The sequence below is a fragment of the Pseudozyma hubeiensis genome, assembly GCF_000403515.1.
Source record: "Pseudozyma hubeiensis SY62 DNA, scaffold: PHS20, whole genome shotgun sequence".
Taxonomy (NCBI): Eukaryota; Fungi; Basidiomycota; class Ustilaginomycetes; order Ustilaginales; family Ustilaginaceae; genus Pseudozyma; species Pseudozyma hubeiensis.
In genome coordinates this window covers 117,677-138,784 of record NW_012133802.1, presented here as the reverse complement: position 1 = coordinate 138,784, position 21,108 = coordinate 117,677, and the positions used below count along the sequence as shown (strand labels likewise).

Genomic DNA, 21,108 nt, shown 5'->3' with positions numbered 1-21,108 from the left:
TCGGAACAGGAATCGTCTCAAAGGAAATGAACAATGCTATCAACGCAATGCCATGGTGTGTGCAAGATTATGGATGTGGGTTAAGTTAGACACGGCAGTTGTTGATGCCGACGATGAGGATGTCGCTAGCGCCGATGGCTTCGAGCTTGTCCATGATGGTGGCGACCTGAGCTTTGAGCACCATGGAGCTGACAGCGTTCCAATCTGCGTCCTCGAGTGGGGAGACGGTGGCGGCTCTTCGGCCCGGGGTGATTTCGAGGGCCTGTGGAAGGTCCTTCTTCTGGACGTTGTACTGGCAGAGGACGTACTTGCTTGCGGCGATGACGCCGCGGATGCGGGCGGTGATTAGCTGGATGAGGTTTGTGTCGGAACGGGAGTGCGGGGTTTTGGATTTGATGAGGACGGCTTGGCTGACGAGCAGGTCGGCGATGGGTGTGAGGCCGCACGCGCGCATCGTCTCGCCGCTTTCGACGAGGTCGACGATGCCGTCGGCGAGACCGAGCGCGCAGGCGGCTTCGACAGAGCCTCCGACGTATTCGATGCGCGTTTTAAGCGTTTCGCCTTGCGACAACGCTCCAGAGAGTTGACGTGCCGAGGTCACTTTGGCATCGAGCTCGGCGAAGTACTTTCCGGCGAGGTGGTCGAAGCTGGTGGCGATCTTCTTGCCGACGAGATCCTCGACGGATTTGATCGTTTTTTGTGCGTTTGCCGGGAGGGAAGGGTCGGGGATCTGGACTTGGAGCGAGCACTTCCCGAATCCGAGCTGCAGCTCTTCGCTGATCAAGCTGGAGACATTTTCGCCGGCTTCTGCGACCATGTCCTGGCCGGTGATTCCGAGATCGACGTTACCTTCACCGACGAAGCGCGGGATGTCGGCAGCAGGGAGGAAGACGAGTGCGATGGGCAGGTTTTGGACGAGCGCTACGTCGAGTCGGTGCTGTCGCTTGAACTGCACGTCGGCTCCAGAGAGGATCTCGAGACACTTCTCGTAGAGGCGACCTTTCTTTGGGATGGCGAACAGGAGCCGCCCGTTCAAGTTCTCGGCGCTGAGAAGATTCGACATGCTGGACGAGTTGTGTGTGAGTTGCGCTGCGGATCTGATGCGATGGCTCTAACTTGGTTGATGAAGAGAGCTGACGCGGTTGTCTATGGATGTTCGAGGTGCGACAGAAGATGCGGAGATTGCGAGCGTTTGTGTCAAGCGAAGAGTTGTAGAAGTAAGAAGTGGAGCTCGCGAGGGTGATATGCGTGATGGTATGAGAAAGTGATGGTAGGAAAATCGACGATCCTTGTTCCCATCACACCATGCACGATGTATCCGAAGATCCGCCGCTGCTGTTCAAACACTTTTTCTTCTTGCGTCCTTCTTCTAGATCGGCTGTGGATCGGGTGGCCCGCTGAAAGAACAATTAATTTTAGTTGCAGATCTGATATCACGATACGCGACGATCTTTTTGTGCTTGCGAAACGAGTCACCAAAAAAAAAGCCTCTGCCCACGTGCAGTCTCGGAATCTCAGCTACCCAATGCGACCGGCCAACTCCGACAAAATGCTTAGCCGTGTCTGTCACTCTCGCTCAGTGTATTCTCATACATCATATAAGATGTTGCTCCTTCCTCTCTGTTGTATTGAATGACAAATGATAGACGAGTGTGAAATAGTCCGAGATGGTGAAGGGACCATAGTTCAGTGATGATGATGGTGGTGATGATGGCCATGATCATGCGAATGGTCGTGTCCACTGTGATCATGCGAGTGTGCAGAATGACCATGACTGTGACCATGGTCGTGGTGGTGATCGTGACTATGATGGTCGTGACCATGCGAATGCCCATGATCATGCGCACATCCACCAAAGCCATGCTCGGCGCCATCCTCCTCGTGCCCTTCCCTCTTGACACACACGGTCAGCTCTCCTGCTCTCTGCGTCCCGCGCAGCATCTCGCCCGCCATCAGTCCCCTCCCTGCGCCCACACTCGGCGCCAACTTCTCCCACACCCATTTGGTCATCTCGAAGCAGTCCTCATCCGATGCTTCCGCCCGCAGAAACACCGTGACTGCAACGACCAAAGATGCGCTCTTGCTGCCAAAGTGCACCCCTCTTGCGCCGCTACCGCTGGAACCGGAGAGCATGCCGGATCCACGATCCGCTTGAACCAAGGCAGAGGTGGGAGGTGTCAACTGCCACACGTTGGGCGGTGGGACGTACGAGACGAGTGGGTTTTGCTCCACCACCTTGAGCGCACGCTTGAGCTGCTGCTTGTTCGGAGAAGCGTCTGCGGGCGCCGTTTGCAGCAACACTTTGCCTAACGCTACCGATGCGGGATAGGCGACGTAAAACATGGAAACGGATTCGAGCCCCGCAAGCACCTTGTCCAGCGCCGCCACCTGAATTGACGGCATCGTCAAGCCCGCAAACAGCAATGCCGAACTGAAGAACAGCACCGTCAAGCTGAACGGGTTGGCCAAAAGGGCCAGCAGCGGCGATGCCAGCTCCGACGGACGCATGAGCACCGACCCGCTTCGTCCGTGACGCGGCCCTCCCGACGAGCCACCCGACGCTGCGGTGCTGATGCCACAAGCAGCCACCAACCTAGCGTGGTTGCCCATCACAATGTTGGACACGACGCAAGCAGCAAGCGACAGAGCCAGCAGCAGGTTGGGCATCACGATCCCCAGCGAGTGCTCGGCATGCGCGTGTGAATGATCGTGTCCCGAAGCCGACTCCATCAGACCATCCGCACCGCCTTGAACGTCTCCACTACCGCCGCCTTCCAGCAGTGCATGCTCGACCGACTCTTTGAGCACATAGACGCTGGCAAACAGCAGGTAAATGGTTTGCACAAAGTGCAGCAAAGTCGAAACGCGGTGCATGCCGTAAGGACGCTTCATTGTAGCACCCTCGGGCTTGCCTCTCCTTCTACGAAGATCACTGGCGTGCTGCTCCCACTCGAGCGCCCAATCTGAGATGGCGCTGCTGAGGATACCCATAGCATCGAACACCACCAGATAGCCCAGACCGGTGGCCGAGAGAGAGTCTGCCTCCTGCCCTGCCATCCACAGCCCAGCACCCAGGCCAAAGTGAGAGATTCCGAACAACAAGAGCGGCCGCGACGCTTGTGGGATATGACCTAGCGCTGATACTGTTCGCGCGTGCAGCGATCGTTTGACTTGGTGGCCGTGACCGTGACTGTGACTGTGATCGTGTGAATGGTGATCGTGAGTGGCGTCGAAGGGAGCTGCATGCGAGGTCTCGGAAAAGTAAGACGTGGATGACGTGGATCTCTCCATCGCGTGGCCATTGTGCATGGATGTGACAGGACTCAGGCCCGAGTCGAGCATAGCGACGCTGTGACGATGGTGATGTCCGCGTCTGCTCTTTGTCGGGCTCGGCGAGAGATCGCTGCCTAGCTGGTTCGGCGTCTCGAGCCTGCTGTTGCTCGAGCGCTGTTGATTGGCGGTGAGCGCGGCAAAGCTGGCGGATCGAGGCGAGAGTGTAGCAGTATCTGTGCTGACCGTGATCTGTGGACGATTGCCGCTTCCACCGCGGCGATGCACCTTTGCATCGCTTCCCATCGTACCAGTAGCGTAAGAAGTAGAGGCAGCGGCGGTATCTGCGCCATGTTCGAACTGCTCGCGTGCTTTGGCAGCATCGGCTTCCGCTTCGGCTTCGGTGCCTGGTCGTGGGAAGAAGACACTCAGATTGCGACTGTGCACATGCGAGTGTCTTCGCGAATGCTCGCGCCTCTCTGCAAGGGTCATTTTGGAGAAGTCGACAGCATCAGAGGCAGACAACAGACCCGAATCGGCGTGAGAGCTGCTGAGGTCGGCTACGGTGTCCATGTCCTCGTAAAGCGCGTCATCGTTGGCAACCTCCGACGCGATGGTGTCCGCGGCAGACGTGGAGCCATTCGTTTGGCCGACATTCGGTTCTGGATGCTCGGTCTGGGCCGAAGCCGTATTGGGCGAAGTGTGAGCTGTAGGTGTGCCCATGACGACGACTGACTCGATGACTTGCAGTTGGTCGTCCTTTGTAGGACCCGCGACGGACGCCTTGTCTGCAAGCTGACTGAGCTGCGGGGGAGGCTCTGGCAGAGAACGGATGGAAGACGTGGAAGACTTTCTGGACGGTGGTTGGAGTGTCGATGGATACGAGCCGCTGGCGAGTCTGATGGATGGCGATCTAGAGAGCGTCGTGCCGGAGCTGCTGCTTAGGCTTCTCGGACGAGGCGGTGTATCCACAGGAGAGGCGCCTTCCGAGCTTTCGGGGAGCAAGAACGAGTTGCGTTTGTGGAGAGCAGGTGTGTTCCGAGCTTGGGGTACGTCGAGGCTGTGATGGAGGCTAGAGCCTGGTGGAGACAGCTGCGCAGCTGGAGAGGTCGGCGAGGAGGAGCGAGAGGAGCGGGATGGGGGACGCAAGAAGATGGAGTTCTCCTCAAGATGTTCGTACTCCTCGGTGATCGACTTGACGGAACGCTTGTGAGCGAGCGTCGACCCACTTTTCTTGTGCTGTACGACCTTGATCTGCTTGTCCTCGTCAGCGCTTGGGCCTCTCCCGCGAGAGGCGACGTTGGCAAGACGTGAGTCGGTCAGAGCACGATCGCTCACAGGGGATGGAGAAGTTGTCGCGGCAAGGGCGTCGTTGAGAGCTGCCGACGAGGACATGAGCTGGGGTCAGGCCGGACGAATAATCGAAGAGACAGATTCGTAGCTGCCAAAGGTGCGACGACGAGTCGCAAGCACCAGCGGCTGCGCGGGTGAATGCGAACGACAGCAAGGGACCGAGTTTCCAGGAACGGGCGGGCGACGGTGGTGGAAGGGCAGAGTGTTGGTCGGCCAAGTATTGATTCGAAGATTTGGGACGAGCGAGATATGATTTGTCTAAGAGGATACTGTAACTGGTGAGGTTGATGGAATGCGTGTGCCACACTCAGAGCAGGACGCGGCAACGGCTCGTGCATGCAAAGTGTGTTGGTCAAGTTGTCCTGACAGAGGGTCCATGCGATGCTCACATCTCAAAATGAAAATCCTATCTTTTGTCCCACACATTGTGCATGTGAGATCATCTGGCTGCAATGTCAGCCACAAGTTCTGCGTTGGTGAGCTCGCTGGAGAGATTGTGGCTCCGAGAGCTTGGCGTTCGGAGCATTGTGTACCGCCTCGAGCTTTGAAGACGCGAAGAAAATGCAAAGAGCGACAGCTGATTGCTGTGATTTCTTCGGATGACCGGCGCGCCCACTTTACTGATGACGCGCATAGGAATCGAGTCGTTCGTCAGACGTACTCGCTGCACCGTCCGCGTGTCGGTCTCACTTTTTGTCGCCGCTGTAGAATTATTTATTTTAAACTGCCTGAATTCTTGCGCTCGATTTCTGACGCAACGTGGAATTTCGGATGCGCTCAAAAAGACGTGGGGACGGACCAGACACCAACGAGTGAGACGACACGGCTCGGCATAAATTACAAGAGACACTGCAAGACGGCACTGCAAAACGGACACAAGAACGAAACTGTAAGAAGAGATGAGAGCACGGGAACCACGACGACGACACAACCAAGCAGAGCGACTACTTGTTGGACGAAGATAGGTTCAGATCGCTAAGCTTGTTCTCGAGTTTCTCGACCAGCCCCGGTTCCTTACTCGAGTTCTTTGATGAAGCTTCCGTATTCCCTGCGTCACGGCCCTTTGTCGCAGCCGCATCGCCGTCCTCGGTATCGAACCACTCGCTGGCGTCTCCGTCCTGTTCGTCCTCGCTCTCGCTGTACAGCTCGCGCTTGGTAGGCGGTGAGATCTTGCCTGCCTCGTCTGCAAACGCCGAAGATGAATCCGAAGAGACACCCGACGTCTGCAAAGAAGCCTGGCTTTCCGAGCGGCTCTCGCTCGCCAGCTGCGCAAATGTGCGGAACTTGGTCGACGCACGCACCGCCGCGATCGCCGACTTCCAGCGCTTTCGGTAGTTCTCGCGCAATCCAGCCGAGATGTCGTGCACGCCCTGTGTCTCCTCGCTGTGCTCGGTGAGCCATGGATGTGACATGCCCTGGTCCGCAGTGAGCCGTTTCTTGGGGTCGACGGTGAGACACGATTTGACAAAGTCCTTGGCTTCCTTGCTGACGTTCTTCCAGTATCGATCGTGGAACTCGACCTTGCCGCGCTGCGTTTCGGCCGCCAGCGCCGCCGCGTCGTCCGAGCGAAACGGCGTGTAGCCGCAGAGCATGGTGTACGTGATGACACCCAAGCTCCACATATCCACCGCTTTGCCATGTCCCTTCTTGGCGAGGATCTCGGGCGCAGCGTAGCCAAAGCTGCCGCACACCGACGTCAGCACCTCCTCGTCGCTCTTCATATGCGCCGCGATTCCAAAGTCGACCAACACCACGTTGGCATCTTCTTCCTTGGTTCGGTACAGGATGTTTTCCGGCTTGATGTCGCGGTGAACAATGTTGTGGTGGTGTAGATATTGGATCGCCGAGAGCACCGCACGGATCGTTTTACACGCATCCAGCTCTGTGAATCGGCCGCGTTCCAAGATGCGCTCGAAGAGTTCGCCGCCGGTCGCCTCTTCAAACACGAGGTAGTACTTGTCCTTGCTTTCGAACCAGTCGAGAAACTTGACAACGTGCGGTTGATCGAGACCCTTGAGCACGTTCATCTCGTCCTTGACAATCTCGTCGTGACCGCGCAGGATGCGCTTGCTGATCACCTTGACCGCCACATTGATGGGCGGATCCGCTGCCTTCCACGTTGCTTGGCGAACGATGCCGAATGTGCCTTCTCCGAGCGTCTTTTTAAAGTCATACTCCTTCTTCTTGACGTACGACTCGGGTTGCTTCGCCAATGGATTGTGGAACGGCATGGTGGCGATTGAGGGTCAACGCGTCGGAATGAGATGTCGGCGCAGCTGGATGTTCCCGCTACGAGGTGGAAGAACGACGATGACCTCGCACGACGCAGCGACAAGCAATCGAGACCATGCAGCTCAATTTCGTCCTTCAGCAGCCGAGCGCGGGTCATCATTCTTGTCCCTGTCACATGCGCCTTTCGCAGTAAATTCACTCACACGCGCTGCTGCGAGCGTCATCCGGATGCCAATGCCGATTTTATTCAAGATAAAAAAATATATTCTCGCGCATTGGGCAAGTCAAATTCGCCGGCCGCAGGCTCGAGCCGCTCCACAAAGTCGCCTCAGCCGGCTATCAAATACGGTCAAGGTACAGTATCACGCTTGGACGTCTGCTCTACCAATAAGAGCCTTGATCCAGACAACATCAGATGCAACCCGCAATATCGTCCATCACCACTTTTCCACCGAAGGACGAAGGTCGATCTCGAATCCCCACACGCTACGAGGCTGGCGGAATGTGTCGAGGTACACCTGAGCGATGTCATCTGCATCCATGCGCGACTCGGGCGCATAGTCCTTGCCGATCAGAGCGTCGGTCCGTTCCGTGACAATGATACCATCGATGATAAAGTGCGAGACGTGGATCCCCTTGGGCCCCCACTCCCTCGCCAGGCTTTGTCCGAGCGCACGCAGTCCAAACTTGGCCGAAGCGAACGCTGCAAAGTTGGCGCTGCCTTTGATCGAAGCCGTGGCGCCCGTCAGAAAGATATTGCCCAGCGGCACTTTTGCGTCACTCGCTTGAGAGAATGCAGCGCTCGAGGTGATGGCCTTGAGGATGGCCTGGGAAAATACAAAGCCGCCGTATCTGCCATCGTTCGACGAAAAAGAAAAGGAAGCACATGTTGTTGTTAGCACGCTTTGGCTAGCTTTTCGGACCCGGTGGTGTCAATGTACTCACACTTGGGTCTTGAAAGCATCCTCGACCTGACTAGCTTTGGTATCGAGGAAACCGGCTCGCACAAAACCTCCTCCCGGGTTGAAAATGCCAGTGTGGATTGCCGCACCTTGATGGGCTGATCCCGCCTTGCCGCTCGAGAAATGCTCTTGGACCTGCTCGATTGTGTTGTGCACCGACCCTTCATCCTGGACGTCGACAGCGTACGCCACTGCCTGGCCGTGCTGTCCCGAGAGGCTGTTGATCTGCGCAGCCAGCGACTCTAGACGCTCCTTGGAACGCGATAGAAGCGCTACAGGGTGACCCTGCTCGGCAAATTTGCGAGCCACGCTGAAGCCCAACCCGGGTCCGGCTCCGACCACCACCACGATCTGCTTTGCTGCGGCTGTAAGCGACATCTTGCTTCCACGGAGGATATTTGATTGGTCTGTCGTTGATGTGAAAGAGGAAAGGGATACCAGAAGCAGCGCGGCATTGCCTTCAAATATATATACACTGCATAGCCGAAAATGCACGTCCCAGCCGTGTAATGGAGACCCTGCAGCCCCAGCACCGGAAGACGAATCAGCGGATCACTTCGCCTGCTGATCACGTCACCGCAAAATCAATCGCCTTATTCCCGAACTCAACCATCACACCACATAATGCCGAGACGGATCGACATTTACGTTCCATGCGGTACTAGCTGGCTTGCCGAGCTCAGAATCAGTATCGATGAACAGTGATGTTATTGCATGGACGCCGAGCGTGTGTCATTGGATCCGGAAGCGAGACTTTGACTCACGACGCTGCTGGTGGTTCCACGACGGGTACACAGAACCGACCGTACAGCGACAAGACCGAGTACTGGAGGCCCTGCGCTATCTCTACCTGGAAGGCCGCATACGGCACCTTTTCGCCATCGATGCTAATAAGTCCGCCATTTTTGAGCTTCTTGTCTCCTTCCTTGAGTCTCGGTGTGACGCGGATGGCCTCGACCTTGAGATAGGTCATGGCCTTTTGGTACACGATCTGCCCGTTCTCTGCATAACCAGTCTCTGGAACTTTGGCAACCCGCCCTCCCGTGTGGAGGATCATGGCAACATCGATCGTGCCGTCGTTTGGGAGCGCAAAGGGGAACTGCATCATGTCACGGCTGACAAAGGGCAGCTTGCCACCGTACAGGCTTGCAATGGGTTCTTGGATGCGGACCCAGCCTGAACTCGACCCTTGCTCGTCTCCTTGTGAGCTTTGCAGAGTTGCGCCAATCTGTCGTACAGAGCTCTTCTTGGAGAGCAAAGAATGCGGCCACGATGGATCGCTCATGTCGAACGGCGGTGGCGGGCCTGCATCTGTTGTAAGAGATTCCGTGACGTCGCCATGAAGCAGCCCCACAGCGGAGCCATTTCGGCCATTCTGGTCTGCGGAAACGTTCTGTCCTTCAACGTCACTGCCATTTGTGGCCTCTGCAGTCCCAGCGTGGTCGTCTTTGCCATTTTGGTCGGCGGTCGTTGGCGGGCTGGTGTGATAGAAGTCGATTACTCGTTGACGCATCTCTTCCCTGCTTTTAGTTCCCCTTGCGCCAAGCTTGATATCGACATCAACATCGCACTTTGCGTTGCGCAACACCGAAGTTGCATAGCCGATGAGGAAGCGAGTATCTCCAAGGGCGCGCAGATGCTCAGTGCCCAAGTCAAGGTCGGCGAGGATGCCGATAGCCTGAGAGAGGAACGAGTAGTATTGGACGAAGGGCTTCGAGGGAGCGTCGATGAGTCTTGCCACGTCTTGCGAGCCTCGCGTGGCTGCTATCGGACCGCCATTGATTGTCGCTTCCCGGACGGCTTTTCCTCCGCGTCTGCCAAGGGATCGTTCAAGCGGCCGTCCGGGCACCGGCGCACCTGGAGCAAATGCGGAAGCCGGCTGCGTGACGCTCAGCAGGTCAAGCTTCATAGGACGACCCTTGATGATGTTGAGGCACGCGAGCGCGAGACTGAATCCCTGCTGTGCGCCTAGAAGATTGATGGACATGGCGTTTCCGCTACCGGCCGGAATAGGTGCCAGAGGCAGAGCCAATGCTTTGGTCGCATCCGAGCGAATCGCAAACCCGTTAAGTAGTTCGTGCAGAAGACCATCGCCGCTGACTACACCAATCGCATCGTAGTCTTCCACCTTGAGGTCACGCGCGATCTCGACGCCGTGCATTCGGTGTGATGTGATTGTGATGTCGAGTTTGCAGCCCGCCGCCTCGAGGATGGGGCGAGCGCGGCTCTCAAAGAGCTGACGACCTTTTCCAGGCCCACCGGCAGGATTAATGAGAACTTTGACGCGCTTGAAAGGCTTGACTTGCCGGTAGGCTCTGCTCATGACCAAATCAACCCAAGCCAGGGCACTGGCTTCCACATCGGCTCCATCTTTGACGGACACGACGCGCGCCTCGATCTTGACAAGGCGGAGATTAGAACACGGCCCTTCGAGCTGTTCCCGTAGTCTTTCGGATCGCTCCGCTGGCACCAGCGCATCGTAGGCTTGTTGCGAGAGCGACTCCATACATTTTGGCGGTAACTTGTCCTTTTTGAAGAGCGAGAATGGACCGGTTGCCTGTCGACTCTGCGCTTGTACTGGCGGCGATAATAGGCGCACGAGGAGCGAGCCACCATCTGAGTCCGAGACGAAGGATGCGTTGAGAACGAGGGCGAGGGGCACGCGCACGTATGCTTTGCTTGCAAGGTCATCGGCCTGACGCGAACGGCCCCGTACGACAAAGAGAAACTCATGGTCGCAACCGATGGAGGCAGGCTTGCCGTCGATAGATACCTCGACTGTATGGGTAGCGGCGTCGTTCGAGAGCTGCGTAGTCATTTCTAGCGTTCACCTTCAGGCTCGCTGGCCTGTCGTCGCTGCCCGTCTTGGCCGGTCGGATGAGCGCAATGAGCTTAGTTTGCGACGACCGATCGTCTTTGTTTCAATGCAGCCGAAGCTGGATCTCGCTGTCCCAGGTGTAGATGAGCAGCGGGCAGTTGAATGGGGCTCGAGCCGGACTGCGATGCGCTATCGACGAGACCGAATCGCTCGTTGGTGATGGTGTGCGTGCGTCGTGTGGAGAAAAGTCGCGAAGAAGACGAAAATTTAGGCTTTGCAGGTTTGCCGACCACTTTTCTCAGGGTCCACCTCGGGGCCAATCTTCATCCATCCTTCGGTGCCCACGCTTCTCAATGACAACCATGCCAACGCCGAGAGTCATGCAGACGTCTCGCAAAGCGAGGATCGCTTTCGACTCGATTGCACTCAAGACAGAGTGGTCGGCATATTTGGACGAGGGCGATATGCCATCACGATGTTCCAGCGCGTCTCGACGCATTGTGTCGCGTATCGCGCCCCCGCTTCAACAGAGACGAAGATTGACGCCGTCTAAATTGTTCAAGAGGGTCTTTTAGCGCGCAGCCGAGGAGGCCTGAGCGGCCTGCACGGGTCACACAATTTCAGAAGAAAGCTTCGCACGTTCACACTATGCGACGCTTTACGACACATGCCACGGCCTCATCACTCCGCTGGCGTGACACAGTTGGTGACGACTGCTGGCTGGTCAGCTTCACCTGCGGTTCAGCCGAAAGAGGGGCGCAGTCACATCGAACCTGCAGTTAGCGCACGCAGCAACGACCTTTCATTTGAGCTCGGGTCGGAGCTTCAGCCGTCGGAACAGCCGTACCAAGCAAGAGACTGAGGTGCACCAGGGATCGCGTTGGCGCACCTTCACAGCCGCGCCGTCTCTACCACTCATCGTGAACAGCAGTCCGAGCGCTGTCCTCTGACGAGGTGCGCTCTTGTTAAGCCCTGTCCCCTCGATGTCGCCTACGGAAGCAGAAGAGACGCAGGCGTCCCGCTTTCTGCACGAGAATCTTCGATTCAGCACCAGTGATCGACAGCCGCACGTCACACTCACATTTGCGCAGTCTCAAGATGGCAAGATTGCTGGACCGGGCAAAGCGCAGATGGCGCTTAGCGGTCCCGAAAGCATGCTCCTGACGCACCAATTGAGAACGCTCCATGACGGCATCATGGTAGGCATCGGCACAGTCCTCAACGACAATCCTCAACTCAATGCTCGCCTCCTCTCTCCTCCGCCCCCTACATCGGAGCTCCCGAGACCCATTGTGCTGGACTCTAGGCTGCGCATGCCAACCGACTGCAAGCTGATTCGAAACTATGGTGCGGGTATCGGACGAAAGCCGTTGGTGCTGACATCGGGCACGGTCGACCCTCAAAGGCAGGCTCAACTCGAGGAGGCTGGTGTCGAGGTGATGAAGCTGCACGACAACTCTTCAGCGGAATTGCTTGATTGGACCACAATTCTCCGAGTCATTCATCAGGCGGGTATCAGGCGACTTATGGTGGAAGGCGGTGCAGCCGTGATCGATAGCCTGATGAAGCAGCCGCAGCTGATCGATGCTCTGCTCGTCACAATCGCCCCAGTGACAGTGGGCGAAGACGGTTTCGGTTTCACGTCTGAGCTGCCAGCTGTCCTCGAGAAGGAAGACGACTCGAATTGGACCGCTCCAAGCCAGGCCAAGTTTGGCAAGGACTCTGTCGTCCTGTGGCGCAGCCGACACGTATGCGAGCCGAGGCAAGACAGTTGAAGCAGGACCTCAAAACGCACATTGCCTTCGTAGGTACCAAGCCAATACAACAACATCTCCTCGGATCACCGTGTCCAAGAATACAAAGCATACGCATGCAGCCTTTGTCGTTGTCAGCATGACACGGATCTTGGCACTTGCACATGACCCTGCCGTCTCAACACCCATCTTCGTTGATCCCAATTCTCCGAGTGGCATGTCCTTGTCTGGCAGATCCGACGGCTGCTTTGCGCAAATGTCCCAGCTGCAGTCGAATGAGTCGCCGGTCACCGACGTCTCCCACTACGCAGGACAATGGATCGAAACTCGCAATTTGCATAAGAACACATCTAGGCTCGGCTGCTTCGGAACAAGTCGCTCAGCCAATCCCAGCTCGTCTTTCCAGCATTGCCGATGCCGTGTTGTTTACTGCATGCATATCGTTGCCACGACGGAGCTGTCAGCGTGGATTATTCATCGGCATGAACGCAGCCCGCCAACATGATCTCGACGACACGCAGTATCGTACCACCTTGGTTTTACGACCTGACATTCGGGTGTCTCACCGTCAAAGCCGGACTCGGACTCGGACTCGGACTCGGACAAATGCGCTCCGATCGTTTGGTGGTTCCAGATTCGCGAACCACTTTACAGCCGCGGGTCATTCCCTGGGGACCTGTGTTTGTTCCTTGCGCCGATCGTATCCAAACTCGAAACCGAAGCCCGAACCCGAACCCGAACGATAGTCTTGATCCTAGTTCGTCTGCACCTACAAGCATTGTCAGTGCCAGCATGCGATATAAACGAAAGTGAGCAGGGAGACAGTGCTTGCTCAAGTCAGCGCGGTCAGAAGACGTCTCAATTGATCTTCTCAATTGATCTTCTTAACGTGGGCTCAGGGCAAAAAAAAGACCATTTCATTTCGCCGAGCCGATTTCTTCGAGAGCAGGAAGCAGCTGATGTTGTTGTCGAACAGCATTGGAAGCGCGTGTTCGATGGCACATGTCTTCCGCTCAGAACTTACCCGAGGCACAAGGGAACGGAATGACAGACAAATGCAGAACAGCGAGCGAGCGTAAAGCTTCTGCAGGACAAAGCACGCCTCGTTTTTTTTTTTGCTTCGGCGTCCCACGCCCATCGCGCTCGGGGTCTCGTTAAGTTAATGGAAACATGGATCCCGTGGTCTCTCTCGTGTCGTTCCCGAAAACTGCTTCTGCGCCGAATGGTCGCACGACTGAATCTAAAAAAGCAGGATTGGGTGAGCGCCGCATTCGGCTGGACTCGAGACAGCGTTGTCTTGGCGGCGCTCGTCCCATCTATCAAGATTGGGACACGTTTGCAAGGTGAGTTTTGGAAGAGACGCTACAAAGCGGCTCACACGGTGAGAAGATTGGGTGTGAAAAAGGTGGGCGTCGGAACTCAACGCTCCTGCCCGATGCAACGTGCGCACAGGAAGCGAGCGCGCCAAGTTCCGTGCTACTGCACTTCATGCGGCCAAAGGGGAACGTCGCAGCGGAAGATGATCACGCGACTGCATCTGTGCGGTCAAGAACGGTGAAACGCCTCTCGTCAGGGCGAAGCGAAATGGGTTCGTCTTTGTGTGCGATTCACCTGTGTGGCCGAATTGCTGGAACTCGGAAACGCAACCCGAAACGCTAAGCGAACCCGAGAACTCGTCGATCGAGTCTCCGGTCTCGATGGTTGCGGAAAAGCCTACAACTGTGAGTCCGAATACTACGGTTTCTGTGCAATCAATAAATTCCACGCTTCCGCGCATTCACCGCGTTGCGCTACCTTTTTCTGGGTGCCACCCGCTCTTCTCCTCAATGTCGACGTGAGACAGAACAGGCGCTCTTCAAGTCTGCATTTCTATCGCCGACTTGATTGCGACGGTATTCTAATCTCGCAGACCGTTGTGCTTCCCAATGTGTCAGGGATAGTGTGGTGTTCCCGAGCTGGAATTTGCGCAGACAATCGACTTCCGTCATTTGACTAGGGGCGTTGGAGCACGCATCTAGTGCATATGCAGCAGAAAGAGGCCTTTCCTCCCCTCCCCCCTCTCCTTTCCCCAACCCGACACAGCCTTGTCAAAAATCTCCGAGAGTGTTTTCCGAGGTTCTGTTTGAGCGCTCAGACTCCCTCAGTGCCAGTGCTGATTCGGCCACAGCAAGGCAAGCATCAATGTGGAGTTCCCAATGCGAAGGAGTTTTCCTTGCGACCGCGAGGATGCTCGGCGAAATACGGTTCGCAGTGTTGCTGCTCAGTGGAGGTATCCTTGTTTGGAAGAAACATGTTCGAAAATACCGTACTAGGCTGATTTTGCCGTATGGTCGTGGTGGTGACCGAGGTCTGCTGAGAACTTCGGGAGTCTAGACTGCAAAAGGGACGACGTCGGAGGCCGGAGCCCGCAAGCGAGGTGGCACCGGCGTCCGTACCATCCTTTAAGCCCTACGGGATCTAAGGCAGGCGCCGAATCTCGCTCGCCCTCCGCATGCGAACAGAAGCGTCTCGATCGAGATGGCTTTTTCAATGTCAGTTAGAGCAATGAACATTTCTTTTTTATATCGAACGAAGGTCACATCATTCTGTCGATCGTCATGGAAGCGGACTACGCGTGCTTGGGTCTGACGGTGTTGAAATTCTGATGGCCTTACAGTAGACCTGTATCCCAACAAGGCGACGGCTAAAGCAAAGAGAGAGCACGTCGTTGTGCAAGCCCCAAGCGAGTTCCCGCCGATGAATCGCGCGTCAAAAAGACCTATCTCAAATATTATTAGATGAGGCTGGTTGAGCTGGACCAGAAGCCTCGACATCATCGACAGTTCCGCTGCAACTCGTGTCATGGGTCCTTCAAAGAGCTAGAGGTGTTGGTCCCTTTACCAAGTATTTGAATCAAGACAGTAGCCGACACAGTTTCTGGACAACACACGATGTAAGGCGCCCTCTTCGTCAGGTATGCCAAGGCGGGAACGCTCGCGTGGGTCTTGCATCAAGCATGCGGTACGAGGGGCAGAACGCCCCCGCGGCATGAGTACTAAGTTGAAGGCGGCTGTGAAAAAGCCTTCAGAGGGCGTGAAAGCACCGTCGAACACTCGAGTCAACACCCCTTGAAATCTGGGTCGTTGTTCTTCAACTTCTGTGCTCCTTTTCACCAAACAACTCATGGAAGATCTATGCGCGCCCACGCGTCTTCCCATTTCATGTCGAGAGTGCGACGTGTGTTGGGCATCATGAAGCCCCTGCAGCAACGACGTCGGAGTCAAGATGAATTTTGATGAGCATGCTGACACATGCAATGTCTTCCAGACGCATGAAGACGTTTGTAGCGCTGAATATGGCATCGCAGTCTGCAACATCGGCGGACCTTCCTAGGTTGTGCCACGGCTGGGTCTGACCGAGATTTCATCGAGATCCGAGTTTGCAATGGAATTTCTTCATCCTCCTCAGTTTCTACGCTGGAACGCCGTGTTCTTGCCGAGCTGTTGACGGTTCGCATGTCAACATTGCTGACGACCGATGGTACTCCAAATGATTGACTTTTCAAGTTCAGCAGACAAACAGCGACGACACCGACTCGCTTAGTCGGGGACAAGAATCCCAACCTTGTTCGCCTTGACGCCGAATCCAGGACTCAAGGAGACATTGTGCCACCTTTGTGGTGACTCCATCATCGATCGGGACTTTCGACGTTTATCGATTGGAACTGCGAATGAAGTTTGATGGTGAGACTCGCCGCAACCCTCATGGATGCTCGTTGCTATAGCTTTCTGGCGTCTATCTTGCCTTTTCTTGGCTGATTTTGTGCCAATGTGCAAGGTGTCATTCTGACCTGGGTTGCCGCCGAGTTGCAGAATGGATCATCAGACGCTCCTTTTCGGGTTCAGAGATGGAGAGCATGCGACGATTCAGTGCGATCATCGCAAATACGACACGACGGTAGCAAGATTCAGACACCACGACAGGGGTAGCAGAGGGAGCGAACGTCAATGGAAGGCAATGCTGGACCAAATAATCACGGATTGGCTCGGTTGAACTGTGTCGTGGTACAGTATGTTTGTTTGTAGTCACCACAGAGCAGAGAAGCGGATGGCACTCGTCGATTCCGACGCCTCATTGGTTGATGAGGAAGAGATCGTCCGATTCGAGATAGGTCGCGCTCTTTCCTTGCATCCGCCCGCGCCGCATGGGGGAAGAGATTTGTAACCGAGCTTGTGGATCCCCCTCGCTTTTCGCGTCCACTCAGTCTGGCGGCAAAAGCAAGTTCGTCTTCCGAGTTGGTGCCTTTTCCGCTTCCTGGGTCTACGTCGTCGGCTCCACCACACAGCGTGGGCATCCAACTGGACCCAAAGCTAAACGATAATGCCCCGTTCACGCAACGCCAGGCCGCGTCGTACACCTCGATGACGCCCTCTGCCAAGCCCCTTCGCTTTCATCGACGTGATACAAACGTTGTCAGCTGTTGGGCGGAGTTTTGCTGCTCTTCGCCTCGCAACGATTCGGGAAGCAGGGATTCCCGAAGCATTTGTAAGGCTCTCGCCGCCCTTCGCTGCCGTGGGTCTTCTCTTGAAGGGCTCCCCGATATGAGGCGCGCGGCCGAACTACTCGATGTCACCGATTTCGACCTGTCAGGTCCTTGAACAATGCACGCTTACTTTGGAAGGGCTGTTGGGCACGTATTTGCTGCTGCTGACGCGCTCGAACCTGCTGCGGAATCGTATTTTGTGACCTCGAAACTTTGCCGCCATTGTCTAAGCATTGTTCTTGATGCTTGGAAGCACATTCCCGCGACCCTTAGACTCCCTTTGTTTCTTTCGGTCCACCATCGCCCCAGCCGGCTCTATGCCGGGCCGCCTATCCGCCATCAAACCTGCCTACTTCACCTTGGGTCTCTCGCCCCCTCAACCGACCCTTCATTCTCGTCCATCGCACGTAGACACTCCAACAAGTCCCTGCCTCCCAGCGTCTTTGAATGCTTTATCCGCCTTCCGCTGCCTTGCTGAACAGTGGTGCGGATCGTTTGCACTGACAAACAACCGAATAGCTTCGCTTTTTCCGGGCTTCGGTAGAGAAAAGCGGAGGGTAACCCTTGATGCGAGCTGCGACTTGCTTGGGCCCCTCGCGCAAGGCTATTCAAGCTGCTTTTCTTTGCAGCGGGCCTGAGTTGTGTTGACTGACCTCCTCTCGTCACAGCTTACCCCATTCCGGATATGTTTGTCTCCTGCCGAGAATACCCATACCGGATCATTGAAGGAAACTTAAACAACGCTGCGCTGCTCGGCACCTTGCCTGCCATTGTCTACTATATGCGTTGTCTAGCTACACATCCGTCCGCGTTTCGCCACTAACAGCTCGCTCGGGCTTGACGCAACGTCTTTCCTGAAAAGTCTCTCCCGTTGATCTAGTCGCTCGGGTCGCAGACAGACTGGCGTCGAACAAAGGGCTTCGGCGCCAAAAAACGTGCTGTCGTCGTCCGACACGAGACCGGCCTTGGCAGGATCATTTTTTTTGGCTATCTCACCTGGCAGTGTTTCAATACGGGCAAGCCGCCAGGTCTGCAGAGCTTCATCAATCTTCGTACATTGTACACGCGACAAGTTTCGTATTCAGGTCCATCGAGCGAGCTAGTTGTTGCATCCTCGCCACCAACCATACAACATTCAACCACACTACCTTCCTTCCCTTCGCCATTCTTCTGCACCATATCAGACGTCGTACCCAATTTCGCCGCGATTCGACATCCAAATCGCATTGATCTCTCTCACAGAGCTCCTCATCGTCGAAGCGTAGGATACAAAGGACAGCATTGATATGGAAGTAATATTGAGAACGTCTCCGTAAGTGAAACCCCCTTTGTCTCCCACTTGCTTTCTCATCCCATTACATGAATGGTGTTGCGGGCTGATGGGCCTCATACACCTCTTGTGCGAAGATCAGCTGGCCCGATGATTCGGCTGGTGGGCGAATGGTCCTACGCATGGTCCTGATTCGTCGGTTCAGATGTCTCGACGACATTGCACAGCAGCTTACCGTGCCTTGTGAGCCGCGTATCGTCTTAGCCGGGCTCAGCGGCACAGCACCTGCCAGGGCATCACTCTGCAGGCTTACTCTATTTTCATCTGCATGCGCAGAAAAGCTCTGAGACGAGGTACTGATCTTCACCGCCTTTCTTCCTTCCCTTCCACCTTGTTCAACGTGTTCCGCCGTGCTTCCCCGTCCATGCACTTGTCGTGGCTTCTTCGTCGGTCTTATCCACTTCAGAATCAAGAGCCAGGCCCCTCGAGAATCGTGCTTCGGTTGGAGCTTCCTTGATTCCGTAAGTTCCTCTCCTTGTAGTACCGACTTCCGGCGTGCTTCTATGACATGGTGTTCCCATTGTCCTCGTTGCCACACATGAGATGAACATGCACACAACCTGCGCCTCGCTTCCGGGTTTCCATTTGGCGGGCTTCTGCATGGAGTCGAAGTCGTTTCGTGTGCATCTCTTGGGCTGCAAGCCGCCTTATTGACCGATAACATGCTATCTCGAGAACTTGGCCTCCCATTAAGTCGATGCGATCAGAATGACAATGATCCGTAGACTGACAACTTCAATTAACTCCACTTCCCTTCCTTCTGTCCTCGAATATCCACATCGTCCTTGCGGATGGCGCTGTTGTGACTTTCGTCATTGTTGCCGCTCGCTTCTGATTCTCTTAGATCCCACGAGCGACTGTTTCATCAGCTCTGCCTCAGATCATGGCGCAGCACGGTTATAACGTCGGCTCGGGTCCTTCCCGCTTAGGCCAGTGGGAAGATAGAGGTACTGGACTGAATCGTCCAGAGATGGACGGCGCAGCATCCGTGCCTTCGCAGCCTGACGCTTTCGGCCGGACCACGACGTACGTCGACGGCTCACCGCTGTATCCGGCCTCTTCCTCGTCTTATGTTTCTGTAGGTGGAGGACTGCGTGGTGATGCTACGCCGCATCCTTTGCTGAGCGTTCACGCCCAACATGAGACCGAGCCACAGTCACTTCCGCCTTACAGCAGCACGCTTCCACATCACCCATCGCATCACAACCACTATCAGCAGGACTTGACTCACACCGGCCACTCTCCCTCGCACGCTTTCCAAAATCAGCAAACCCAACACCAATATCAGCAGCCCCAGCTGCACCAGCACCAACAGCAGCATGCTCGCGAGCAGCACTTGCATTTCGGCTCGGACCAATCGTTGGAAATGCATATGTCAGGCAACCCGACGGGCTCCCAATCGCTCGGAACGCCACATCCATCCACCTCATATACTCTGCAGCATCATTCGGAACATCAGCACAGCTCTCTGGATGGACAGCGTGGAGGGCGGAACCGTGCTGAAGCGGCAGCGGAGCCACATACTCCACGTCCACCGAATGCGTGGATCCTGTACCGCTCGCAGAAGTTTCGGGAGATCCAACAGAATCGCGAAGCTCAGACACAGACAGGATCCACAGACAAGCCCAAGTCGCAGGCCGAGATCTCGAGGATCATCTCGCAGATGTGGCAGAACGAGACAACGGCCGTCAAGCAGAGATTCGAATCGATGGCAGACGAGAAAAAGCTGGCTCATCAAAAGATGTATCCCACGTATCGGTATCGACCAAAGAAGAAGGGCAAATCCAAGCAAGCCAGTAGCAGTCACAGCAACGATCAAAGGCAGACGACGGATACAAAGTCTGCTCAGAGAGCACTCGATGGAGGCTATGCTAGCGGTAGTCAGGATTACGATACCTCGGAACGAAGTTCTTCAGCCGGACACTCCGCCGAACGCAGAAGCGGAAGCGATCCACAGCGACCGGAAGCAAGTCAAAGTGGAAGCGCCAGCATGCATGACCTTTCTGGCCGCGACTTTGCCTCCCGCAAGTCGACCTTCGGTGACCGAAGAGATCGTGGAGAGCTTTCGGTGATGTCAAGCTATGGTCGAACCATGCCAAGCAGCCTGACTTCCGGTGAAAGCCACTCCTTCGCACACAGCACGGCTCGGATGCACCCTTATGGCGAACGACCATCGAACCACTTTCGGCAGGACAACTTCAAGTCGACTGACTTGTTTGGCGAAGCCGTAACCTCGTCGAGCGCATACGCCAGCGGCAATTGGACCGATTCGGATACGCTCGGCGGTACTTCGAGCAATACCTACTTTGACGGGACTAGAAGTGCTCCAGCAGGCTATTCGAGCCTTGGCAGCGCGCGTCTGCCTCCAACAACATTCATGGGATCCAACACGCTGGGCGGGGCTCCCTCGATGCTTTCGTTCTCGCCTTCCCAACAGCAGCCAGCGCGCCAGTCAGTTCCTTCGCAGCATCTCCAGCATCCCATCGAGTACAGGGACAATGGCGCCAGCCTAGTCGGTATGCCGGGAGCTGGTGGCAGCTTGCGACAGAGCTCCATGACGCACTCCATTCCTCAGTTCGGACAGTCATTCGGAGACTCGAGGCCCGAGCTGGCCAGCGGCCTTGCTGTTTCCGGCGACAACTGTGGCGTGCAAGAGAACCTAGATGCTCATCGACGCATGCAGCCCCCATCGTAGTCGCTCCTCCGTGAGAATCTCGCCATGTTCGACTTAGAGGAAGGTTCACCACCAGATTGTTCCAAAGCGCGCTGCGTCAACGACTGTGCACGGTCTCGGTGCACCTTGGTAGGCGTAATGGATGCAATACACAGTCTGAAGCGTTGTGTCCCGCCCGTGACGCTGTATGTGC

General features: G+C 55.9%; 9 protein-coding genes across 9 annotated transcripts; 4 read left to right on the top strand and 5 right to left on the bottom strand.

Annotated features, from left to right (window-relative positions):
* Window positions 1-85: 85 nt before the first annotated feature.
* On the bottom strand, window positions 86-1,063 carry PHSY_001793 (ATP phosphoribosyltransferase; the record flags this gene model as incomplete). The annotated part of the gene is made up of 1 exon (XM_012332419.1): window positions 86-1,063. The coding sequence occupies one exon, from the start codon at window positions 1,061-1,063 to the stop codon at window positions 86-88; it is 978 nt and encodes a 325-aa protein (XP_012187809.1).
* Window positions 1,064-1,298: 235 nt separating this feature from the next.
* On the bottom strand, window positions 1,299-4,665 carry PHSY_001792 (hypothetical protein; the record flags this gene model as incomplete). The annotated part of the gene is made up of 2 exons (XM_012332418.1): window positions 1,299-1,397; window positions 1,999-4,665. The coding sequence occupies 2 exons, from the start codon at window positions 4,663-4,665 to the stop codon at window positions 1,299-1,301; spliced, it is 2,766 nt and encodes a 921-aa protein (XP_012187808.1).
* Window positions 4,666-5,062: 397 nt separating this feature from the next.
* On the bottom strand, window positions 5,063-6,854 carry PHSY_001791 (calcium/calmodulin-dependent protein kinase; the record flags this gene model as incomplete). Its single annotated transcript, XM_012332417.1, has 2 exons — window positions 5,063-5,472; window positions 5,642-6,854. The coding sequence occupies 2 exons, from the start codon at window positions 6,852-6,854 to the stop codon at window positions 5,063-5,065; spliced, it is 1,623 nt and encodes a 540-aa protein (XP_012187807.1).
* A 438-nt stretch (window positions 6,855-7,292) lies between these two features.
* Window positions 7,293-8,195, bottom strand: PHSY_001790 (oxidoreductase; the record flags this gene model as incomplete). Its single annotated transcript, XM_012332416.1, has 2 exons — window positions 7,293-7,707; window positions 7,801-8,195. The coding sequence occupies 2 exons, from the start codon at window positions 8,193-8,195 to the stop codon at window positions 7,293-7,295; spliced, it is 810 nt and encodes a 269-aa protein (XP_012187806.1).
* Window positions 8,196-8,577: 382 nt separating this feature from the next.
* On the bottom strand, window positions 8,578-10,635 carry PHSY_001789 (potential sphingoid long chain base kinase; the record flags this gene model as incomplete). The annotated part of the gene is made up of 1 exon (XM_012332415.1): window positions 8,578-10,635. The coding sequence occupies one exon, from the start codon at window positions 10,633-10,635 to the stop codon at window positions 8,578-8,580; it is 2,058 nt and encodes a 685-aa protein (XP_012187805.1).
* A 983-nt stretch (window positions 10,636-11,618) lies between these two features.
* Window positions 11,619-12,410, top strand: PHSY_001788 (hypothetical protein; the record flags this gene model as incomplete). Its single annotated transcript, XM_012332414.1, has 1 exon — window positions 11,619-12,410. The coding sequence occupies one exon, from the start codon at window positions 11,619-11,621 to the stop codon at window positions 12,408-12,410; it is 792 nt and encodes a 263-aa protein (XP_012187804.1).
* A 118-nt stretch (window positions 12,411-12,528) lies between these two features.
* PHSY_001787 (hypothetical protein) lies at window positions 12,529-12,894 on the top strand (the record flags this gene model as incomplete). Its single annotated transcript, XM_012332413.1, has 1 exon — window positions 12,529-12,894. One exon carries the CDS (start codon window positions 12,529-12,531, stop codon window positions 12,892-12,894), a length of 366 nt encoding a protein of 121 aa, XP_012187803.1.
* A 717-nt stretch (window positions 12,895-13,611) lies between these two features.
* PHSY_001786 (hypothetical protein) lies at window positions 13,612-15,925 on the top strand (the record flags this gene model as incomplete). Its single annotated transcript, XM_012332412.1, has 2 exons — window positions 13,612-13,732; window positions 15,762-15,925. The coding sequence occupies 2 exons, from the start codon at window positions 13,612-13,614 to the stop codon at window positions 15,923-15,925; spliced, it is 285 nt and encodes a 94-aa protein (XP_012187802.1).
* A 647-nt stretch (window positions 15,926-16,572) lies between these two features.
* On the top strand, window positions 16,573-20,936 carry PHSY_001785 (hypothetical protein; the record flags this gene model as incomplete). The annotated part of the gene is made up of 4 exons (XM_012332411.1): window positions 16,573-16,666; window positions 17,580-17,715; window positions 18,648-18,702; window positions 19,086-20,936. 4 exons carry the CDS (start codon window positions 16,573-16,575, stop codon window positions 20,934-20,936), a joined length of 2,136 nt encoding a protein of 711 aa, XP_012187801.1.
* Window positions 20,937-21,108: the final 172 nt, after the last annotated feature.